This window comes from Amphiprion ocellaris, chromosome 19 (genome assembly GCF_022539595.1).
Source record: "Amphiprion ocellaris isolate individual 3 ecotype Okinawa chromosome 19, ASM2253959v1, whole genome shotgun sequence".
Taxonomy (NCBI): domain Eukaryota; kingdom Metazoa; phylum Chordata; class Actinopteri; family Pomacentridae; genus Amphiprion; species Amphiprion ocellaris.
Window position 1 is genome coordinate 29,032,944 of NC_072784.1, and position 21,964 is coordinate 29,054,907.

At 40.5% G+C, this 21,964-nt stretch overlaps 1 protein-coding gene across 13 annotated transcripts in view; it reads left to right on the top strand.

Moving 5' to 3' along the window:
* The window catches only part of cep112 (centrosomal protein 112), a 162,505-nt gene that overhangs the window by 122,163 nt on the left and 18,378 nt on the right, over positions 1-21,964 (top strand). For 9 of the 13 annotated variants that reach the window (XM_023267140.3, XM_035946786.2, XM_055005186.1 and 6 more), the window contains 2 exons: positions 6,061-6,150; positions 20,704-20,805. In XM_023267140.3, the coding sequence (XP_023122908.2) occupies positions 6,061-6,150; positions 20,704-20,805 (192 nt within the window). Of the gene's footprint in view, positions 1-3,028; positions 3,207-5,166; positions 5,286-6,060; positions 6,151-20,703; positions 20,806-21,964 lie in introns of those variants that run through there. The other 4 variants (XR_008599752.1, XR_008599753.1, XM_055005187.1 and 1 more) reach the window with 4 other exon arrangements.

Consider the following 21,964-nt stretch of genomic DNA (forward strand, 5'->3'; position numbering starts at 1 on the left):
TTCCATATGTCCATCCTTCACATCCACTGAGAAGTACCAGTTCAACTCTTTCCACAAAGCCATATTTAATCTGTGGAGGCAAAAAAAATAGAGTTAATGAGATTTCCTATGTGTCCAGACTTTAGGGACACCCTGTAGAACAAGAAAAGCACTCAGAGAGCGCAGTACTCCGCCAAGGCTGCTCAGTTGTTGTATGATTTCCGGCGGATAAGTCGCGATTAGTCGGCAGCAATCGATTTGTAGTAGGATCACAATCATGTGATCATCAGCAGGCAGCTGACGTAGTGTTCACTTGTTGTCATAGTTACAGTGACGCAGTGCTGCTATCTCGCAATGATACAGAAATCTTTAACAAATCCATGGATCCAGACTATAAGTCGCATTACTGCCAAAATATAATCACTTGATCCTTGTGTCATTTCTGACCTTCCCTGAAAATGCCATCCAAATCCATTAGTCTGTTTTTGAGTAATGTTGCTAACAGACAGACAGACAGATGGACAAGCATACAGCAGTCATCACATAACTCCACCCTGTGCCTTGGCGTAGTAATAAACACCTACGATCTGTGTAAAGCTGCAGAATTCTCAAGAGGTTTGACACAATACCTGATTAATTCACATTCACACGAGGATCATTTATCATGTGAATGTCCATAACATCAACAACCACAGATTGTTTTGATGTACATTACAATATAACGTGTTTGTCAGCAAGATGCACAACTGAATTTAGCAGAGCATGCTCATATTTGTAGCAGCTGGTTTCTGTTACATTCAATTACAACATTTATCTAAGAGTTTTGCAGATTTTGAGTAGAATGTGTAGTTTTTGCGAAGCTCATCACCCATTAACTGATGTGCTATCTGATAAGCAGAATAAATGCCCGTACACAAACACACAGCAGGCATATGGTGCATATATCAGAGTCGTTTCCTATTCTCTTTCTACCGTCGCTCACAGCAGCTGACTGAGACGGAAAGCTGGAGAACAGTGTGTTCCCCCTGTGGGCACAGCTCGGTTGCAACATGTCTTCATTAGCGCGGCAATTGTCTAACTATTTTCATCAGTGCTGGGAGAGACGCCTCCATAGCTGCGCCTGCATGTGTGCAGGAGACGAGATAACCATTCGATTTGCTGTTCGGGAGAGTTCCAGCGCTGCTGCCATCACAGCATCTTCCCACTTCAGTTCTAAATCAACTCTGGAAAAAGTGCTGAGGAGCATCAAAGTGCTGAAAGCAAGTCAATTCACACCAATATCAGTGTTACCTTTCAGAGGGGCTGTCCTGGTCGACTTGCTAAACCGCATCTTTTTATTCCTACACACAGACAGACAGACAGGCAGCAAAGCAAAAGCAAAAGTTTCTCTTCTCTAACACCTCAGGAAGGAGACCTCTCTCCTCCTCCTCCCACAGCTTCTCTCTCACACTCACTTCTTTACCTTTCCCACAATCCTTTGATAAACGTGCAGATAAAAGAGAGTCTGTGCTCATCTCTCTGGCCATCCATCTCTCCTTGAGGTTAGCACCTCCTTTATTATTTACTATTAGATCAGTAGCCATACGTACACACACCGCCTTGTTCTACTAAAGCCTGTGTGTGTGCGTGTGTGTGTGTGTGTGTGTGTGTGTGTGTGTGTGTGTGTGTGTGTGTGTGTGTGTGTGTGTGTGTGTGTGTGTGTGTGTGTGTGTGTCCTTGGCTGGAGGCGGTGCACTGTGAGGTTTTCGCTGCTGTCTGAAGTCGTCCAGCCTCAGTGTCATTAGAGGATCTCTTTAATCCAGACTTTGGGAGAAACTTCTGACAGCACGCTGCAAATAGAAGGCCCCGCCGCACATGAAGAGCAGCTCAGCTCCTAACAAAACACCGAGTTTAAAGAGGCCCCTGGCCTTTTTTCCTCCTCCCACTATTCTCTCCAGTCTTTCTTCTTTGCTTTTTTCCTGCCCTCTGTTGCTTTTACTTCACCCTAGGGAAACATGCTTGCCTTATCTGCGCAGGAGGACCACCCAGGAAAGATGACTCAGGCGCTGGTGTGTCTGTGCGCCTGTGCGTAGATGTTTACGTGCTCACAACACGGTTGCTGCACAATCATTTGACTGAGTGTAGCACTCACATTTTTAGAACTTTTGCTGTTAATATTAATGCATGCCTATACCTGCATGGATCGCTCTGAGCGCTGTGTTTGTTGGTGCTTGTGTGCGCGTGTGCCTCGCTAATCCTTTGAGCCAAAGTTTGGAATGAAAGGCAGAGGCACATTGCTGATGGAGAGGTGAGAGAGGCCTTGAAGCTTCCGACTGTGGGACCGCTGCCCCCATCACTTCACTCTGGCCACGTGTTCACTCCCTCCCCTCCGCCTCCTCCTCGCCATCTCGCTGTTTCTCATTTTCACCTTTCTGAACTCCCTCTCTCTTCTTTCTCTCCTCTTCACGCTGCCACATTTCTCTCTTTATTCTCCCAGGCTTTTTGTTTTGCAATTTTTTCCGTACACCTTTCTCTTTCATGCTTCCACCTCCCCACGTCTCTCCCAAAGGAAATCAGATTTGCCTCCTTATCCCGGCCTGTTCTCAATGATCCCACTCTGCATGGCTGATAAAGACCATATCACCCCGAGCATCTGGAGACACTTTAGCTGGATCTTCTACACATGGTCATTGACGCACCTTTGCACGCTCAGTACTACAGAAACAACCTGCGTCTTGAGTGCATGTTCAGGGCCTAGAAAATGATGAACAGACCACCAACGGAACAGATTTTTCGTGAGTGCTCTTATTACAAGCTACGTGAAGTTGAAAATTCATTATCATTTGGCATTTTTGCGTCAGTGGACTCTGCTTTTTAAACTGCTGTGCAGGTGACCACAGTGTTCCACTTGTTTTATTGTCTTCAGGAGTCTTTTTAACTGAAATCATATCTTCATCTGTGAGGTTTTGTGCAATATCTGATGGTAATTCCGTGTAATACGACCATCGTCTAATGACTAAATATTTCCAAAGGTCTTTCTGACTCACAAAGCTCCTCTGTTCATCAGCAGAATCATCCCTGTTAATAAAGTGACAAGTGCTGAACTCCTGCCCCAAGACTTGTTTTGAGCACATCAAATGTAGAAGCCACAAGAAAGAGACGAACACGTCAGCAGCGGTCCTGTAGTCAGCCTCACTTCCCAGAAGACGTGGTCCAGAAACACTGTGTCACCGTGCAGGAAATCAGAGGTGGGTTTCGAGAAGGGGGCTGCTCCATCAGGGTCTCTTATCTTCTTCATCTGGTGTCTGGAAGGCGACACGTAGGCGAAGTCAGGAGAGGTTTTAGAGCAGAGGTGTCAAACTCATTTTAGTTCAGGGGCCACGTTCAGTCCGATTTGATCTCAAGTGAACAGTAAAATCAGAGCCTAATGACCTATAAATAACAACAACTCCAAATTTTTCCTTGTTTTAGTGCAAAAAAAATACATTCTGACAATGCTGACATTTATGGAATAGTTGCTTTTTTAGTTTTTACAAAACATTATAAACAACCTGAAATTTCTTCAGAAAAATAAATGCAATTTCAACAGTATTATGCCTCAGTTTATCATTTACACATTATGACTTACAGATCAGAGTGTCTACAAAGGCACAAAACATTTTGTCATCTGGAACTGAACCCAAAACAACAAAAATGAGACACAAAACAACAAAACCAAGAAACAAAATGACAAAAAATGAGACAAACATCACGAAATAAAGCAAAAAAGAGATAAAACATTTGACAAAAAATTTCAAAGCGACAAAAAAATGGACACAAACGACAAAAATTAGACAAAAAATGACAAAAGCAAGAAACAAAACCAGAAAGCATAGACTAACAACACAACCAGTGAGACTAAAAAAACACTAATCGAAAACGATACACAAAACAATGAATAATTCAAAACACAAAATGACAAAAATAAGACAAAAAACACAAATAAGACCTAAGGAAAACACAAAACAACAAAAATGATAAACAAAACGGCAAAAACACGAGACAAGCAACAAACATCAGACAAAAAAAGACAAAAAATAACAAAAGCAAGATAAAATATTACAAAAATGAGACACAAAGCGACAAAAGAACATTGAACAATATAATATTTTACTTAAATCTAGAAATTATTTCAAATTTATGGTTTTACAAATTTACAATTTACAGTTAATATCTTCTCTGTAATTTTTACACTTTACAAAGTCATTCTGCGGTCCGGATTGGACCCTCTGGTGGGCTGGTTTTGACCCACTCGCCACATGTTTGACACCCCTGTCTTAGAGGATCGACTCTGTATATACGTGCTAAAACCTGCTAAATAATCACACGTGCGCTTTAAGGAAATTCACTTTGTCTTGTAGTCATCTAATGCATGTGTGCAAGATAAACTCCTCATGTTTTCTGTATTTCCTGAAGTGAATCTCAGAAGACTCACCACCTGCACAATACGTTCCCTGATCCTCTCTGTTCTTAAACCATTGATGAGGAAAGAAATGCAAATAAAAAGAGAAGATGCCTCACACTCACAAGCCTTCATTACGGTCCCAAAACAAGCTGTGAAAATGTTTTTCTAGTGTCATTGAGCCTTTGATTCACCAATAAACAAAATGCAATGATGAAATCGAAAGCAAGGCCTTGCTCTGGATGGAGATGTGGGCTACAACCGGGGCCGTGACTGGCTAAGAAATACCCCGATTAATAGGATAAGCAGCTGCCTTTTCGTGCCGAAGAGCTGAAACTGACCTCATGATAGTCAATTAATGTGTGCTGATCTAGAAATCCATCTGCCAGAGGATTAAATGTGCCTCTGCAGAGGAAAGAGCTGCACTATAAAGAGGAATTACCTGCATTAGGTTCAGGTGGGTTCACGTTGTGTTTCAAATTACTGAAAGACAAAAACATCATGATGCAAAATAACAGAAAATATCGGGTTGTTTTCAATCTACTACAACAATCTAACGTCTCACAAAACAAAAGTTTCTTCGTTTCTCTTCCTTTTCTGAGTGTGTGTTGCTCCCTTCTTTGCTTTTCAGTCGGCAGTTCTCAGAGAGTTGCTGCTCAGAAGTTCATCCTGGCCCTGAAGCTTTACAGTCTGTGTGTGATTTATGTCAGAGGAGTGGGTTGTAGATCAGACCGTCATGCCTATCACCTGGACTGTGTTTCCCTCAGCTCAGAGAATCAACAAGCCGACACCTGGCCTACTCACTCAACTCCAGCGGGGGGAGACACTGCGGATATTGATGCTAGCCGGATCCCCACACACTTGTTGGGAATGTGTGTGTGTAAATGTAAATGTGTTTTTACATTAAGGTGCACTCGCTCTGCTTTCCATTCACACTAATCAAAGTTGAAGTGTCCACATGTGCGCTCTAAACATCTGGTTCTGTGCAGCCTCGCTATCACTTACAGGCAGAAAATAAAAAACCTGCCCCACACACACACACACACACACACACACACACACACACACACACACACACACACAGAGCTTTTTCTTATTTTGTCTTTCTTGCCTGAATCTTGGAAAGCAAAACAGATTAAATTCTTTATTGGCACCCTGGGGGGAAATCTGATCAACACAGGTATTGGAATACAGAGAGGGGTTGTTATCCACTCACTGATGGGGTATCTTTCTGGCTGCCTTCAAAGAAAGGAATGAGGAATGCAGTTTCTCAAAAGCTTAGAAAGTTTTGCTAATTCCCCGAGTAAGAAAGTCTCTTTTCTGTGTGTCCTTGTCTAAAAATAAGTTTGGGCTTAATGAGGGCAGCTTCCCGGTAATTACTGTCATGGCTTTATTATTAGCCTTTTAACACTGAACAAATAATCACAGGCTGCATCTCCTCATTGTCCCTCCTGTCTTCTTCTCTGTGTCTTCAGCTTTCTCTTACTGGTTTTTGTTCATCTGCTCGTTTTCTCTGTCACAGCAGCCTTTTCATTCAAATTAAATGTAACTGCAGATCAATGCCCATCAGTTTGCGTCACTTACACATTAAGCCGCACAGATTTCGAGTTGTTTTTCTTTTTCCGTCAGTCAGCCCACTGACTGTCTCTCCCTTCCCCCAGGCTCTGCAGGAAAAGGTGGAAAGTCTACAGAGACAGCTGCACTGCTCAGAGAAGAAGCTGCTTAGCAAAGAGCTGGAGACTGAAGAGAAGGTTAGTCTTTTTCTCCCCATCTCTTTTTCACGCTCGTACAAGAGAATCAGACCATCTCAGTCGAACTCATTTGCTCCTCACCATCAATATCGCCACCCAACATGAACTTCTTTAACCCTCTGCCCTCTTTTTGCCTCTCACCTGCAAATAACCCCAATACGACTCCTTCTTCCTAATCATACAAACCTTCACCTCTAAGCTGATGCTGCTACAATGTCATTATTCCACCAAAGAACACAGCGGAGTTATGTGACAATCAGCGTACGTTTGTCTGTGCACAACATTACTCAAAAACGGACTTGGATGAAATTTGCAGGAAAGGTCAGAAAGGACACAAGGACCACCTGATTTTAACAGCACGTGACAGCAGAGACCCTGTCATTAATAACTGGGCTTCTTCAAAAATGTCGGTAACTATAACTGAACATGTAAAATACAAACAGGAAGGATTAAACTAGGATGCTCCCAACTGAGATTGATCAGTTTATCTCTTGCTGGTCCTCTCTATTTTATTACTATTTCGCTGTTCTATCACTTGTATCACCCACGAAGGTCCACATCTTAAATCATTATTACTCCACCAAGAAATGCGGTGGATTTATGTGACGATCAGCGTTGGTTTGTCTGTCTGTCTGTCTGTCTGTTAGCAACATTACTGAAATACAGACTAACAGATTTCGATTAAATTTTCAGGGAAGGTCAGAAATGACACAAGGACCAAGTGATTAGATTCTGGCAGTGATGCAGCTTATAGTCTGGATCCATGGATTTGTTAAAGATTTCTGTATCATTACGAGATAGTGGCACTGTAACTATGACAACAAGTGAACACTTCATCAGCTGCCTACTGATGATCACATGATTGTGATCCTGCTACAAATCCACTGCTGCGAACTTATCAGGACTTATCTGTCAGAAATGATACAAGGAACAACTGATTAAATTGTGGGGGTGTTTCTGAGTCCCATCGTTTCCCGCCGCCTGCTACATATTTAGGTCATGTGATTCAGTATCCGTACATAACGTACACATGCAGAACACACACCTGTGCTCAGTGCAAGGTCATTTTGTTTGTGAGTGCATCTATATTAAACGGCCACATTCTAAGTTACCATGATTTCGGCCACAAATTTTTTCAAAATTTCAGCCGTTGGAAATGATACAACGACTGAGCAGCCTTGGAGTAGTACTGTGCTCTCTGAATGCTTTTCTTGTTTATCATACAAACTTTCACCCCTAACCCGATGCTGCTAGAACCTCATTTTTAATTCGCTATCCTTACTCGATCCTCCGGGGAGCCACAAAAGGCAAACAAAACAGATTCTTCTCCTCCTTCCCTGCCGTCCCCTCATCACTCCACCATCTCTCGTTCTCCTGCTCAGAGCCAGAGATATGCCCCCTCGCACATTTCCCAAATTCCTTGAGATCTGGCTTCAAGAGCCAGCGCCTAGGGCCAGGAATGCCACCGCTGCCTGTGTTCAAAAGGGAAGCCTCTGTGCACACACACACTCCCCATGGCTCTGCAGAATGCCCTGTAATCAGCCTCTGTTTTGACCTTGACACACACAGAGAAGAAAGCACTAATGACTCCACTCGCACAGGAGGTTGTTCTTTGTGCCGCGGTATGTACACCAAAGGCATTCATTCTCCTGTGTCCCCTCTGATCCACCCACTGACCCTTGTACACACTTCACACACTCGTCACACACCTCGGTGTCTGGCTGTCATAAATCTGCAGGAAGGGGTCAGCGCTTTTTAGGATCCTTTGGTCACTGACCCAATCCCAGGGGCGCTGAGTATTATTTCCTATGATGAAATCCTGAATGGGGTCATTTCAGAATTGGAGGACATTTCCACTTCACAGTTTTTGAAAAATAAACCTTCTCTTTTAGTTTTCTGCTCCATATTCATCAATAATAGGTATTGATTGGCTCAGCTTCCACATCAATGGTAGCATTTTTATTCCATGTTTTCTGTGTTGTTTGCTAACCCTACTCTAATCACAGTAACAGGGTTGCTAATCCATGCTAATGTGATCTTTTTCTCAGCAGTAGAAGCTAGACATTTAGCTGCTGTTACTGCTGACCAAGAGGACAAACTGACTGATGGAAAACAGTCCAAAGAATTAGTCTGATCCTGATAATATGAGGTAGAGTGAGACATTCAATCAAGGCTGAAAATATGAACAAGAGAGAGAGGAAATAACTTATCTCTACCCATTCTTTAGGAAAACTGTTTGATGATGTTAATTCCAGCGTATCGTGTGATTCACTAGACATGCTGGAATTTTCTACTTCTTCTACCAGATAAAAAGGTTATGCTAACGGTTATTGTGGGACACACATTCCATGCATAATAATTATTATTTAAAGTATTATGTTGATTTAAAAAAAATGTTCCCACAATTACAAGAAACATAAATGAAACAATAACACCAAAAAAGGAGATTTAAATTTCATTTTGGCTGTTTTATTTGAGATTCAATTTGGTCATCAGAGGGTGGGACAAGAGAAAAATGGCATTTTAGGGGGAACTCCAGACTTCTTGGGTATTTTTAAAAATATTTCCAGACATTCTTTTCTCCTACTTTTTTTTTAGATTTGGTCTCAGGACAAGAACATTTACACAACAACTGCATGTTTTAGTATTTTGTACATGGATTATGTGAAGTTCGATTGGTGGGACATAAAATGTCCTCCAATTCTGGAATGACCCAATAACATAATGTCAGATAAGGCTTTTGGTGACTCGTTTTTTATCTTTCTACGATTTGTTAGTGGTATTTTCTGTGTGTAACGCTGGTTCCTGTGTTTGACAAAATCCACGAGATTGTTAATAGAAGTACATCTGCTCTCTGATGTTTCTTTCTGTGTTTCTGTTTACATGTTTTAACTGGTTCATATGCTGAAGGAACTGAGAGGAAATTGATATTTTTCAAGATCTTTTTCAGTGTCTTCCACAAAACCTTAAATGTCTGTGTGTTCAAACCATGAAGAAGACCCGCAGTGTTCCTCTGCATACAGTTTCATGACTTACTTAAAAAGAAAAACATCGTGGAAATGAATTCTATTAATTTAAGTCACTTTTATTATTTTATTTAGCACATTACAACATTTGACTGCGGTCTAAGGAGCTTAGTGTTGCTTGGTTGAAATTTCCATCACTGGCGCCAGTAAGAATCATTAATTTCGGTCGATTTCTGATAACAAAAAAACTGCAACGTTAGATTTTAAATCTGGCGATATGTCGAAGCAAAGAATGAGTAAACAAGACTGAGAATCTGACGAAGCATTTGGTTCCAATTTTAGGTACTTGACAGTTCTTGATTCACTGCCACAAACACATTTCACTAATTTATCACAGATTTCTTTGCTCTGACAAAGTTGGCAGCAAAGAGACAAACAGGAAGTGAGCTATAGTAGGATGAGAATGAAGCAATCTGCGAATCAACCGTTAGAGTAAAACCAACAAATGACAAGAAGGATGATGCAGGATCTGGAATTCCGGGATCCAAAGGTTGCAGTAGGAGGTTTTCTAAAAAGGTGCAGCAACTAACTTTGGACACAGAGTGAGTAGAGGCAGTGATGGAGATGATATAATGTCCACAGGTGTTACTGAAGTCTGTCTCGCCAGCACCTTTTTACCAAAGCTTCTGTTAACATACATGTAAATTTAAATCTTCAAACTCCCTGGAAAACAACATAAACACAAAATGCAAAGAAGGTAGTGATTTCTTAACTTAGTCCATCTGCTTTGTGTATTTATTTTCGTCATATTGTAAGCGGACGCTGTGCCCAGATTCTGTTACAGATTGGCCTGAAACAGAATCTGTAAAACAATAATTAACAATAAAATCACTCACAGAGTGCAGTACTCCACCAAGGCTGTTCATTCCCCCATATGGCATTGTCAGAAATGTGGCATTTTTTTTTATAAATGTGCTATTTGTTTTTTAGTTATTGATGATCAGAAATCAAGGCAACATAGAATGTGACCATTTAATATAGATGTACCCACAAACAAAATGACCTTGCCCTGAGCACAGGTGTGTGTTATCCATGTGTACGTTATGTACGGATACCGAATGGCGTGACCTAAATATGTAGCAGGCGGCGGGATTTAATGGGACTCAGAAACATCCCCACAATTTAATCAATTGTTCCTTGTATCATTTCCGACAGAAGAGTCCCGATAAGTCTGCAGTGGTCAATTTGTAGTAGAATCGCAATCATGTGATCATCAGCAGGCAGCTGACATAGTGTTCACTTGTTGTCATGGTTACAGTGACACTGTGCTGCTATATTGCAATGATACAGAAATCTTTAACAAATCCATGGATCCAGACTATAAGCTGCATCACTGCCAAAATCTAATCACTTGGTCCTTGTTTCATTTGTGACCTTCCCTGAAAATTTCATCCAAATCTGTTTGTCCGTTTTTGAGTAACGTTGCTCACAGACAAACTGACAGACAGACAAACCAACACTGATCGTCACATAACTCCGCCGCGTTCCTTGGCAGAGTAATAATATAGAAAAAATTAACAGAATATACAAGAGTGACAGAAGGTGCAAATGAGAATGTGCAAATGACAGAACAAGATGGCGCTTTCAGACGTCCATATCTCTTGAAGTATACGTTCTAGAGTCCTCAAATTTTCAGGAGATCTTCAGATGCTTGTCGTTTCTGGTCCGTTTTTGAGTACTGTCACGAACGGACAGACAGACAAACCAACGCCAGTCGTCACATAACTCCACTGCATTCCTTGCCGGCGTAATAATGATTGAAGATCTGGACCTTAGTGGACGATAAATGTGATAGAACAGAGAAATATTAAGAAAACAGAGAAGAATAGCAGGAGACAAACTGATCAATCTTAGTCGAGAGCGTCCTAATTTAATCCCTCCTATTTCTATTTTAAATATTCAGTTATAGTTACCCTTATTATTGAAGAATTCTAGTTATGAATGACAGGTTCTCTGCTATCACGTGCTGTTAAAACACTAAATTTAATCTATATTTGGCCTTCCATGATCACCAAAATCAGCAGCAGCTCTAACAAACCCATATCAGTATCTTCCATTTCTACATGCTGCCAAAAACACCCCATTAAATCCTCTATCGCTAGCAGCAGCACACGTTGTGTATATGCTGAAATGTCCCCGTGGTCCGAAGTATGTCGGACAAACAAAAAAAGCATCACAGATTTGCGTATATGAACATGCAACACATACACAAAACGTGTGTTATGAGCAGGATAAGCACAACTCTGCAGCTTCATAGCTTTATAGAAAAGCATCCCATAAACTCGCTGCTCCACAGAGAAACATTAGATCCACACTTTAAACACACTGGAGCCTCTTTTTGCTTTAATGAAGAACTGAATTTGTCGTGTTTCTTCTAAGTCGTCACATTTGACAAATCTTTAAAGCTGCACCTTTTGTCGTTGCAGCTTTAAGAGAGGTTTGTTTTGTTCCTGACATAATGAATTGCTTGATTTGTCGTGTTTCCTCTGGGTTGTCACCTCTCACAGATGTTTGTTCTTTTTCTACTTCTGTCTCTGTAACTATTGAAAGAGGGTCTGTGTTTGTGTTTTTCTGTCATGATGTTGGAGGTTTGGCTCTCGGACACCGACTTTAGCAACTCACGCTCTTGGATTATTCATCCAATAGATTATCCAGAGAAAGTTGGACTCCTGGTTTAGGTTGAATATATGACCTACGTTAGTCTGTTTGCATGATTAAAGTGAATTAAGCAACGAACTCTGATAATATTTCAAATATTTATAGATGTATTATGCTTCTCTGTGCATCAGTTTGTTTGTTTGCTGGATGTCTGCAGGAGGTTAGCCAATGCTCTGTAGTCTTCAATAATCAAAAAGGTTGCTCATTGTAGATAAATCTTTACTGTGAATATGTGAAATAAACACTTCTATTTTGTCTCTTTTGGTGAAAATTGAGTTTTCTACCTCTTAGTACATCCTAAAACAAACGTTTGGGCTCAATAAACAAAAAATGAGCGCAGCACTTTGAATCTTCCTGAGTTTAGACAACTTTTAACGAAGCAATGTGCAACAAACAAACTCCATTTGCTTATTGGAATTAGACTTTCCTAACAGTTAAAGGCATTTTTAATTACTTTTTTCCTTAATAATTGCTGGGATAAACGCAGGTTTTTCAATGGAATTTTTAAGTGTTGTACATAAAATTGTATATTTTCTTCAATCAGTTCTTGGCTTTTACATGTTTCTGTTCATTTGGTGTCTTTAGAAAAGTGAATTCATTCAACTTTTTTCTTTGGTATCTTATTTGTTGAACCCCCAGGTCCCCTAACCACCATCCTAGCGAGACATTTTAAAGTGGGGAAAGTTATCAAGCCAAATTATTATAGTTTGAATTTAGTTTTAAATCAGTTAACATGGAAATGTGGGTTTAAATTCCACACAATGTTAAGCTGATGCAACGATATTCTGTTTGCAACTCAAAAATTTTACCTAAATCAGAAAATTTGATGTTTTTTTTTCTTTTACAATCATGCATTTATTTAAGCTGTGATTATAGGTACCCTAAATTAGTATTTAGAGAGTAGTAAGTTAGTTTTTAATCCATTGTTGTACCTGACCCTCCTAAAGTCATCATCCATCGGTTGAGACCAGTTGGTGTATAGCAGGGCTATTCAATTAAAAATGGACTCGGGCCGGATTTTCAGACTAAGAACATGAGCTGGGCCGGATGTTTTTAGCAGACAGTGAGCAAAGTTAACCATTTAAAATAAACACAAACAGATCAGATAACAAACACACTGGATGTTTACTAACGTATTGCCACATCCAAAAGGACATAAACACAATAGAAGAGCAGTATTTAAACTAAACCTGTGCTGAAATACTGCTTCTTTAAATTTTACATTTCAAACACACAACTTCAACACATTTTGATAGGTAAATATAAGCACAGATTAAGGTGCATATGAACATAAAAACTAAGTGCAGATTAGAAACGCCATCTTTTGTTTTGGTCACATCTCAAAGTGCATTAAAAAGTAACTTGCTTAACAGTAACTTTTCAGAACTTGAGACACTTTTCTTCTTTTGAAATAACAAAAAACAGTTTGTCTATCCATATTTGGTCTCATCTGAGACAGTCACAGCTTCAGTGCATATAATCAAAAAAATAAACAGTAGGCACAGTGATAGTTACTATCCCTTTGAAACAAAATAAAGCTGACATCAAAGTGCATAATAAAGTGCAACTAAGTGAAATAACTGTCAAAACAAAATGTCTTTCTTAAATATTAAACTTCTAATAAGTGACCAGAAAATAGTCACATAAATACATAAAACTACCTTTAGTGTCTGCTACAGCACGCTGCTTTGTTGCACTTACCATGTCTAGAAGACATCTGTGGCCAGAATGTTTGACGTGTCAGACCTGTTTGATAGCAGATGTCACACTCGTCTTAACTTTATCGTCCGTTAAAACTTCATCCACGACAGCCAACATGCAGTCCTTCACAGTTTCTGAGTCTGTGAACAGCCTCTTTTTCGTGGCCCTTTCCTGAGCTGTGCAGGTCCGCTTCATTGTAGTACAGCTCCGGTTGTAAGATGCAGTAAAACTGAATTATAGCCGCTCTCTCATGACATCCCTCGGGAAAGTTTGTCCGAAACGCGGCATGTTTTTTCAATGTGGTGTCTTCGGACATGATAATCTTTCAGCGCTGCAAAGCACTCGTTGCAGAGTAAACACATTGGTTTGGCGTTCGGACTTGGTGGTAAATAAATAAATACTTGTCAGTCCACGCAGGATTAAACCGACGGTTTTCCTCGCCGATTTGTCGTTTCAGGATAGAAAAAGACATGCTGCCATTTTCGCCTGTATAGAACTGCTAATGTTAACTTTTCAAACGCGTCTCCTCAACACAATGCATTGTGGGTTAGTTGCTAGGTTACGGTAAGTGTTGCATTCAATGTTTGCAATAATGTTGGAATTTTTGTAAGAACTTGTCAGTGTTACTGAAAGATGTTTTTCTGTTTTTCTCGGACCCAAGTCCCAATCACTCGGCAGTTGCTTTAGGGCCACTCGACGGTTGCTTTCGGGCCGCATGTGGCCCGCGGGCCGCTAATTGAATAGGGCTGGTGTATAGCGTCTTGTATCGAGTTAAATCTGTAAAAGTATCCCATATATCTCAGAAATTGTCAATAGTGACAAAACCCCACCAAATTACTCACAAATTGTGGGAAAATTAATGCAGATTGCTCAAAAGTACTTGAAAATCGTTGACAATGATTCAAAAAGTGTCCAAAATTCCTCAAATTTTTCCAAAATGTCTTGAAATCTGTCTACATTTTTTTGTCTTTAGGCTGTGACACCTGGATGGATGTAAGACTGGCCTGGTGTCAGCTTTTGAGGAAGTTTTTGATGCTATAGATTAAAAAAAAAAAACGTAAAAGGAAAGTTTCCAGAAATAAAGTAACTGTTAGTGGCACTGCAGGATTTAAAAAACAAAACATCTAATCCATTATTAAAGTTGCACCTTTCAGTATTTTTAGTTCCTGTGGAGTTTATCTCTCGCTGCTTCGCTTGAACTCAACCAGACACTCGCTTAAAGTCGGCATTAAATAACAAAATATCGGCGCTCTCAACATTTTCCACGTGAACATTAAAGACACACACGTTTAATAAAAACACTTATATCTCGTACAGGTGGTACAGTTCTATCTCCTGAGAGACTCTGAATCATGTACTGACTCCTGATCTAAACTAAGGTCAGCTGTGTGTGTTTGAGTGTCAGAAGAAAACTCTACCACAGTTTGTTTTCTTACTATCAAGTGTTTGCGTGTAACTGTTTGCGTTAGAGTGCATCATACATGCACAGGAGCTGTTGTGGGCCTACCGGTTCGTCTGTGTATTGTGTTTTTGTGTATGATATCAAACCTAAGGGCATCCACTCTCAGTCTCCTCACACTGATATTGCCCTAGTTTATCTGCCAAGATGTGTCTTTGTAATCCGATCGCTCACACGCTATAACAGCCTTTCTAGCAGACTTCACACAGATGTTGCTTGGCTTCCACTCGCAGGGCCCTTGCAGGCTCCCCCACTCTAAAATGGCAGCTCATCAGCTCGCTGTGTGGTTCGATTCTCCTTGAAGACAGCAGCAGACTGTTGAAGAGTACAGCTCTTTGTATAAATACATAATGATACAATGGACACGGCGAACTGTGCAAGTATCTGAGATGTATCCTCCTGCGCCATAGGAGCTCGGTGTAATAAAAAATAAATAATTTCTGTAGTTGATGCAGACATGAAAATGCAGAGGAGCTGAGCTTAAGTTCTGTCGGCTGACTCGTTTTCCTGTGTGCTGTTTTTGTTGAGGCACATTACATCAGCAGCCACCAATCCATCCCATAGTTCTAAGAACTCTGCTAAGATCTGTAGCCTCTTCTAATCTCCGCCTGCATTTTCCCTTTTTTTTTGTGAAGCGGTTTCTTTTTTCCCTCTCACAGCAAAAGCATTTTTGAATTCAAATCGCTCCTTGGTGAACTCGCTGAGTGCCAACTCAGTGCATGTGGAGGTGCAAACTTTGTGACTGGCATCATTCTTGATGTACCCCCTTGTTCCTGACAAGGATTTTGTCACTTTGGAACAAGGGGGGGGGGTATCAAAAATGTCTTTCCAGCAGCTACTCGCCCCCCAACCCGTCCCACACAAGCCTGTACACACACACCCCAACTTCATTAGCATACATCAAGCTTCCCAACGATGTGACAAACTTCATTTGAACGTTGAAAGTGTTGAGGGCTTGTTCCTTCCTGCTGGCAGCTGTCAAAAACCACACCATGTGACAGTACCGAATGCAAAGGAAAGTCAAAACCACAATCTAAAGACTATATATAGATGAAATGTTGTCATTTTAAGATGACTGGGAGGGGAAAACGACTGCCGCTCCTCACAGTCTTCAAAACTAGAGAATCACGCTTCATCAGGAACAAACAAAATCTCATTTAAAAAAGAGCTGCGGAGATGAAAACTGATTTTTCTTCAGAAAGTCAAAGTCCCTTTTCATTGCGAAGGGAAATAGTGGCACACTTTTTTTCCTTGTGTTTCCCTTCCTGTCTTTTCTTTTCGACTCACTGGCATACGGAGTACGTCAATGACCAAAACCTCATAGAAGGTTTGATCAGCAGGATTGTTCAAAGGCTCCCAACATCTGTCCTAATGGAGAGGAGCCTTCTTCTCAGACGCCATCACGTCTCCTTCCACCTGTCAGCAAAACAAACACGCCTTTGCTGTATATTAAAAAAAAAAAAAGATGTTGAAAGAAGAGGAAAATGTGTGTTTGCATGGAGGAAAATAGAGACGTGAGAGGAGGGACCTTGGAACAGGAAAGCGAATGCAAAGGGAACCAGTCAGACATCCTTGGGGAGTCGGATGCTTCTGTTTTGAATTTTAACTCCATTGAGAGACACAGTGAAGTCAGAAAAAATTTGAATTGGTGCTTTACCCATCCTTGTCTGCTTTTTTTCTGCATCTGTTAGCTGAGCATAGGTTTCCACATCAGAGGTGTAGTTATAAAAAAAAAAGGCTGCTGCTTCCACCCACACACATTGCATAGTAAACTATGGCTAAGCTTTATATAGAAGTGCTTTGGAAGAGTGTGAATGCTTTGGTCTGCTACAGCGTGGAAAGAGCAGGAAACTGCATCATATGCCTTCGGGTTAACGTACATAGAGAGTGTGTTTATATGTTTTTGCACATGTGGTGCAACAATGCAAAAATAATGCTTATTTAAGAGAAAAAAAATACGTGTTGTGTTTCTGCACCAACTTAGCATGAAATCATGAAGATAGACGCCACAAACGCAGCCTTGTTGCATCATATAATGCATTAGTTGTACTCTGGGCTTCTCTTTGTTGTCGTTCTTGCGGCGAACTGTCACGGCTTTTCTGGTGTGCGACTGTACGTACAGTATCCAGTCGTCCCCGTCGCCCTCTGCGATGCCGTTCTAATGTATGGGACGGAAAATGGAGACAGCATCGCCACAAAGGAGCTTGTAATTTAGGCCGAGCGGATCTCTCATTGCTGCGGTGACGGCACCATACATGAACCAAGAATGCAAAACTAAGGAGCTTGGCTTTTGAAGAATTTAAGACTTATATTCAGAGTGGTTGGTTAGGGATGTGTTTATTCAACCATTGTTTATTGCTTCGGTCTGAGGTAGTCAAGTGTGTTTTGTCTTGGCTTCCCATTTTGTTATGACTACAGAAGCTGCTATAGATAGAGATAGACATTTTGAAAATCTGCACTTGTGTTGCTTCAGCTCATTTTTTAAATCCTGGACATTCAAATTAAAGCCTCTAAAAACCTGTTTTTTTGCCACTGTCAAATTATCCCAGACTTCATTCTCACGCAGCAAGACATATTTCTGTAAACTGATGGATTCTCTATTGGCGCAACACTTCCAAATGGACGGGGCAGAAGGAGCCCGAAAAACTGGCAAAGTTGTGGCAGACTAATCTATCGCACACTGTGCCGAGACAAAGTGAGCCACTTCATGTTGGGATCATTTATACTGGAGGCTGCTTTGAAGTGCTTCCCAATCCCTTTCATTGTGCCCAGGAAGATTAATTAGCCAGAGCCAGAACAATCAGTTAAATCCACAACAAGGAAGATTATTTTAGGGAAACCAATCTTCTCTCCCTCCCCCTCACCTCATTCATGCTCTCTTCACTTGAAAGATGGGCCTGATGTGAGGTGGGGATGTTCTTAATGTTAGCCGAATAAACACATTAGGGCCGGTTAAAATGCTCAGACTCTCCCCTGGTTACACTTTGAAATACGCTATAGATCACTTAGAAACGTCCTTATGTCGTCCTTCCAGCAACCATCACTCCTGGGTTCTAATGCTACATTGTGTTAGCTAATGGTGTTGAAAGGCTAATGGACGATTAGAAAACTCTTGTGCGATTATGTTTGTACATGAATAAAAGTGTGAGTTTTCATGGAAAACATGGAAATTGTCTGGGTGACCCTAAACTTTTGAACAGTGGTGCATGTGGCTGAAATCTGCTGCTGTGATTCCTCCGGCTCTGCTAAACTATTCATCAAGCTCCGAATTAATTGATTCAGCAACTCTTCAGAATGCTGTAAATGTCTTTTACAATACCGTAAAAGCTCTCGTGTTTGTGTGTGCATGTGTGCGTATGTGATGTGTGCGTCTCCATTCATGTGTGTTTGTGGGTAAGAAGTGGGGGTTGCGCTAACCAAACCCTTTTCAACTTCTATAATCAGACTCTGGTTTAGTGGAGTGTAATTTAGCCCCAGACAGACTTCCTCCAGTCCTCCCCAGTGGAGATAGCTAGCTGGCTATTGAGCTGCTGCAGCGTTTGATGTGTGCTGCCCTCCACCACGGCCCTGTCCTCTTCCAAACCCAGCTGTGTGGAGCTCGTAAACGCATTGTGTTGGATCTGGCTGCAGTCACCGGCAGCCAGTAGGGGGTGTCGTGCAGAGCGAGCGTGCAGGACCCCCTGTGGAGATGTGAAGGAGCTGTGAAGAGCGAGGGAATACTCTGAGCCGTGAATAAAGAGGGGATACCCACAGCCGGAGTGAGAGTCGGTGAGCGCGTCTCCTCCGAAGCTGTCGGTTTGGAAGTGCAGAAACACTTATTCGGCAATATCAGAGTCTTTAACGAAGAAGAAGAATACTTTATTGATGCTTTACAGGAAATTACTCTAACAGCAGCATGTTAAGATAAAAATCAAGAGGTTCATAAAAATGGAGATGTGTAAAACAAAATAAATATGTCAATATAAACACACAAAACTGTACAATTAGCAGCGAAAATATATGAGTAGACTTTTACTGGCACTTTAACCAGGGGTGTCAAACTCGTCTTAGTTCAGGGTCCACAGACATCTCAATTTGATCTCAGGTGGGCCAGACCTGTAAAATAAGAGCATAATAACCTGCAAATAACTCAAAATTTTTCCTTTGTTTTAGCGCACAAAAGTACATTCTGAAAATGTTCACATTTAAGGAACTATCTTTTACAAAACATTATGAACAGCCTGAAATTTTTTAAGCAAAATGAATTGAATTTTTACAACATTATGCCTCAGTTTATCATTTACACATTACAACTTCCAGATTACAGAGGATCTACAAAGGTACAAAACATTTAGTCACAGGTATCTGGAACTGAACAATACAGTATTTTACTTTAAAAAAGACAAAAAAACAACAACAAAAAAGACTCAAAACGACAAAAGCGAAAAACAAAATGACAAACAATGAAACAAACAACACAAAGCAAAACAAAAAAGAGAAAAAATTAGACAACAAAGTTACAGTGAAAAAAAAATGGACAAACAAGACAAAAAAATTACACAAATGATACAAACGATACAAAAAATGACAAAAGCGAGAAACAAAACGACAAAAACGACACAAAACAATGAACAAAGTTAAACATAAAATGACAAAAATAAGACAAACAACGCAAGTGAGACAAAAAGGAAACACAAAATGACAAAAATGAGAAAACAATAAAAATGTGAGACCAGCGATAAAAATCAGACAACAAACAACAAAAACAAGACAAAATATTTTAAAAAAACGAGACACAAAATGACGAAAGAACAATGAGCAATCTAGTTTTTTACTTTATGATAAAAACAAGTTGTCATGGTCTATAATTTTTTTTTAATTTATAATTTTACAAAATTCCAATTTGCAGTTAATGTCTTCTCTGTAATATTTACACTTTACAAAGTTGTCCCAGGGGCCGGATTGGACCCTCTGGTGGGCTGGTTTTGGCCCGCGGGCCACATGTTTGACACCCCTGCTTTAAACAAACAACTTAATTTTCGCTGCAATACGTCTCAGAGATGTATGTGTGTTTTAAAATACATTCTTCTCTTTTCTTCTGTTTTATTGGATACCTAGAGGAACACCCTATCATTTTGTCTGCACTATGGTTGTATGTACAAGTAAACGACAATAAAGGTTGATCTGATTTGATTTAGAAACAGAAAGCACTTTTTGAAATTCCTACAACTTACAGGCTTTGATGGATGTGTTGTGTTTATACCAACTTTGCGCCAGTAAATACCAACATCATGTCGCCTTATTTCGCCTTATTTTTAACTAAATGTCCACTGTGACCGGTGTCAGGAGGATGAAGGTATGCAGTTGTATGGTAGGATAGAGTCATTATTATGGAGTTCAGGCAAAATTTGGTGAAATATTCATGAAACTAGAAGAAGCCCCAGTTCTGGTACCAATAAAAGTGGCCGTCTTTGATTTGAGTTACTGTTTGTCTCTTGACTGAAGCCACACCTGTGTAGAAACCAGATTAAGATTTATACATTCAACAGTATCCTCATTTCTTTCAGACTATTCCAGGTTTCATAATCAGGTTTCTCTTTTCTGGATAACTAAAAAACTCCTCCATAACAACTCCATGTTGGTTATTTAAACGTAGTCTGGGTTTGATGTTGTATTTGCGTTCTTTCACAGTTAACGGACTGTTTGGCCGTCCTCCCTCTGTCTTCTCAGGTAACTCTGGTGCATCAGGAGTATGAGGAGAAGATCAAGGGTTTGATGCCGGCTGAACTCAGACAGGAACTGGAGGACACCATCACCTCTCTGAAAGCTCAGGTGAGAACTGACTGGCTGCCAAACACGGATCAGACACAGAAAAAAAAAAACTAGAACAAACTTGCAAAACATATTCAGTCTGTCGAAAAAGAAACACTGTGGAGGCTCAGGTTTTCATTTTCAGTCGACAAAATATTTACCATCTCCTGTCTTTTCCTTTTCCATTAATCTGTATTAAATATACCTGCTGCATATTTAACATACTGCACAGTTCTTAAGTATAATTACACTGAAATGCTACCCTCTTTACTGCTTGTACATTTATTTAATACTTCAGCAGCTAGTCTTTTCCTTGAGTGTGTAAGCCCTCGTGTCCAAATAAACCAATTCTCTTTACTAGAGAGAAAATGAAATAAAGAGTGAAATGCTTAAAGGAGAAAATCCACAGTAATATGTGCCAGAAGTTGGCAGAGAAACCCTCAGAAGCCCAGAATTCAGGTTATATGATGTTTATCGTCATATCTGCTCAGGCTAACCCTCGTTGGCTGACCTTGCTAGCTTGATAGACAGCATCGTCTTCATGTTATTGCTCTGCTCCTCCAGTCTTACAAATAGCTGCTTGTTGTATCAGTGAAGTTCTAACAAGACTTGCTAACAGAATGTCTTGAAATCCTTTCTGCTCTCAAGCAAAGAGCAGAAACTGAGCACCACATATCTCACTCAGCTGCACAGGGGTCTTTTCTGGCTAAGACGAGGTTAGCTTTAGCATTGTGATCTGTAGCTTTTCTGATGTCCATGAAAATGCACCACAACGAGGCTCATAATTTGGCTGTTGGTGGAGCAACATGTCGGCTAGCCTAGCATGCTGGTAGCTGGTGATATTGTAGGCAAAAGTGAGGATTGTGTTGTGTTTGGATGCAGCTAAAATGAGGACTTGTTCTGTGACGTTGGGATACACTTAAAGCTTCTTCATAGGCAACTTACCAGTTACCATCACTGTATGACTGGTTCCAGTAAACAGAGATTAGCAACCCTCTAACTGGCCAAACAAAGAAAGAATGTTTGTAGATTCTCAGTCATCCAGGTTGTGGTAATCGTAGTTCAAGAACCTACCAGAGAAGTCCAGTTGATTTCTCCTGAAGCTCCTACGATGGTGACAGAATAAAGATTTTGTTGCGTTGAGCCCAAAACATGAATAAAGCTCAATGGTGTTTTCTTG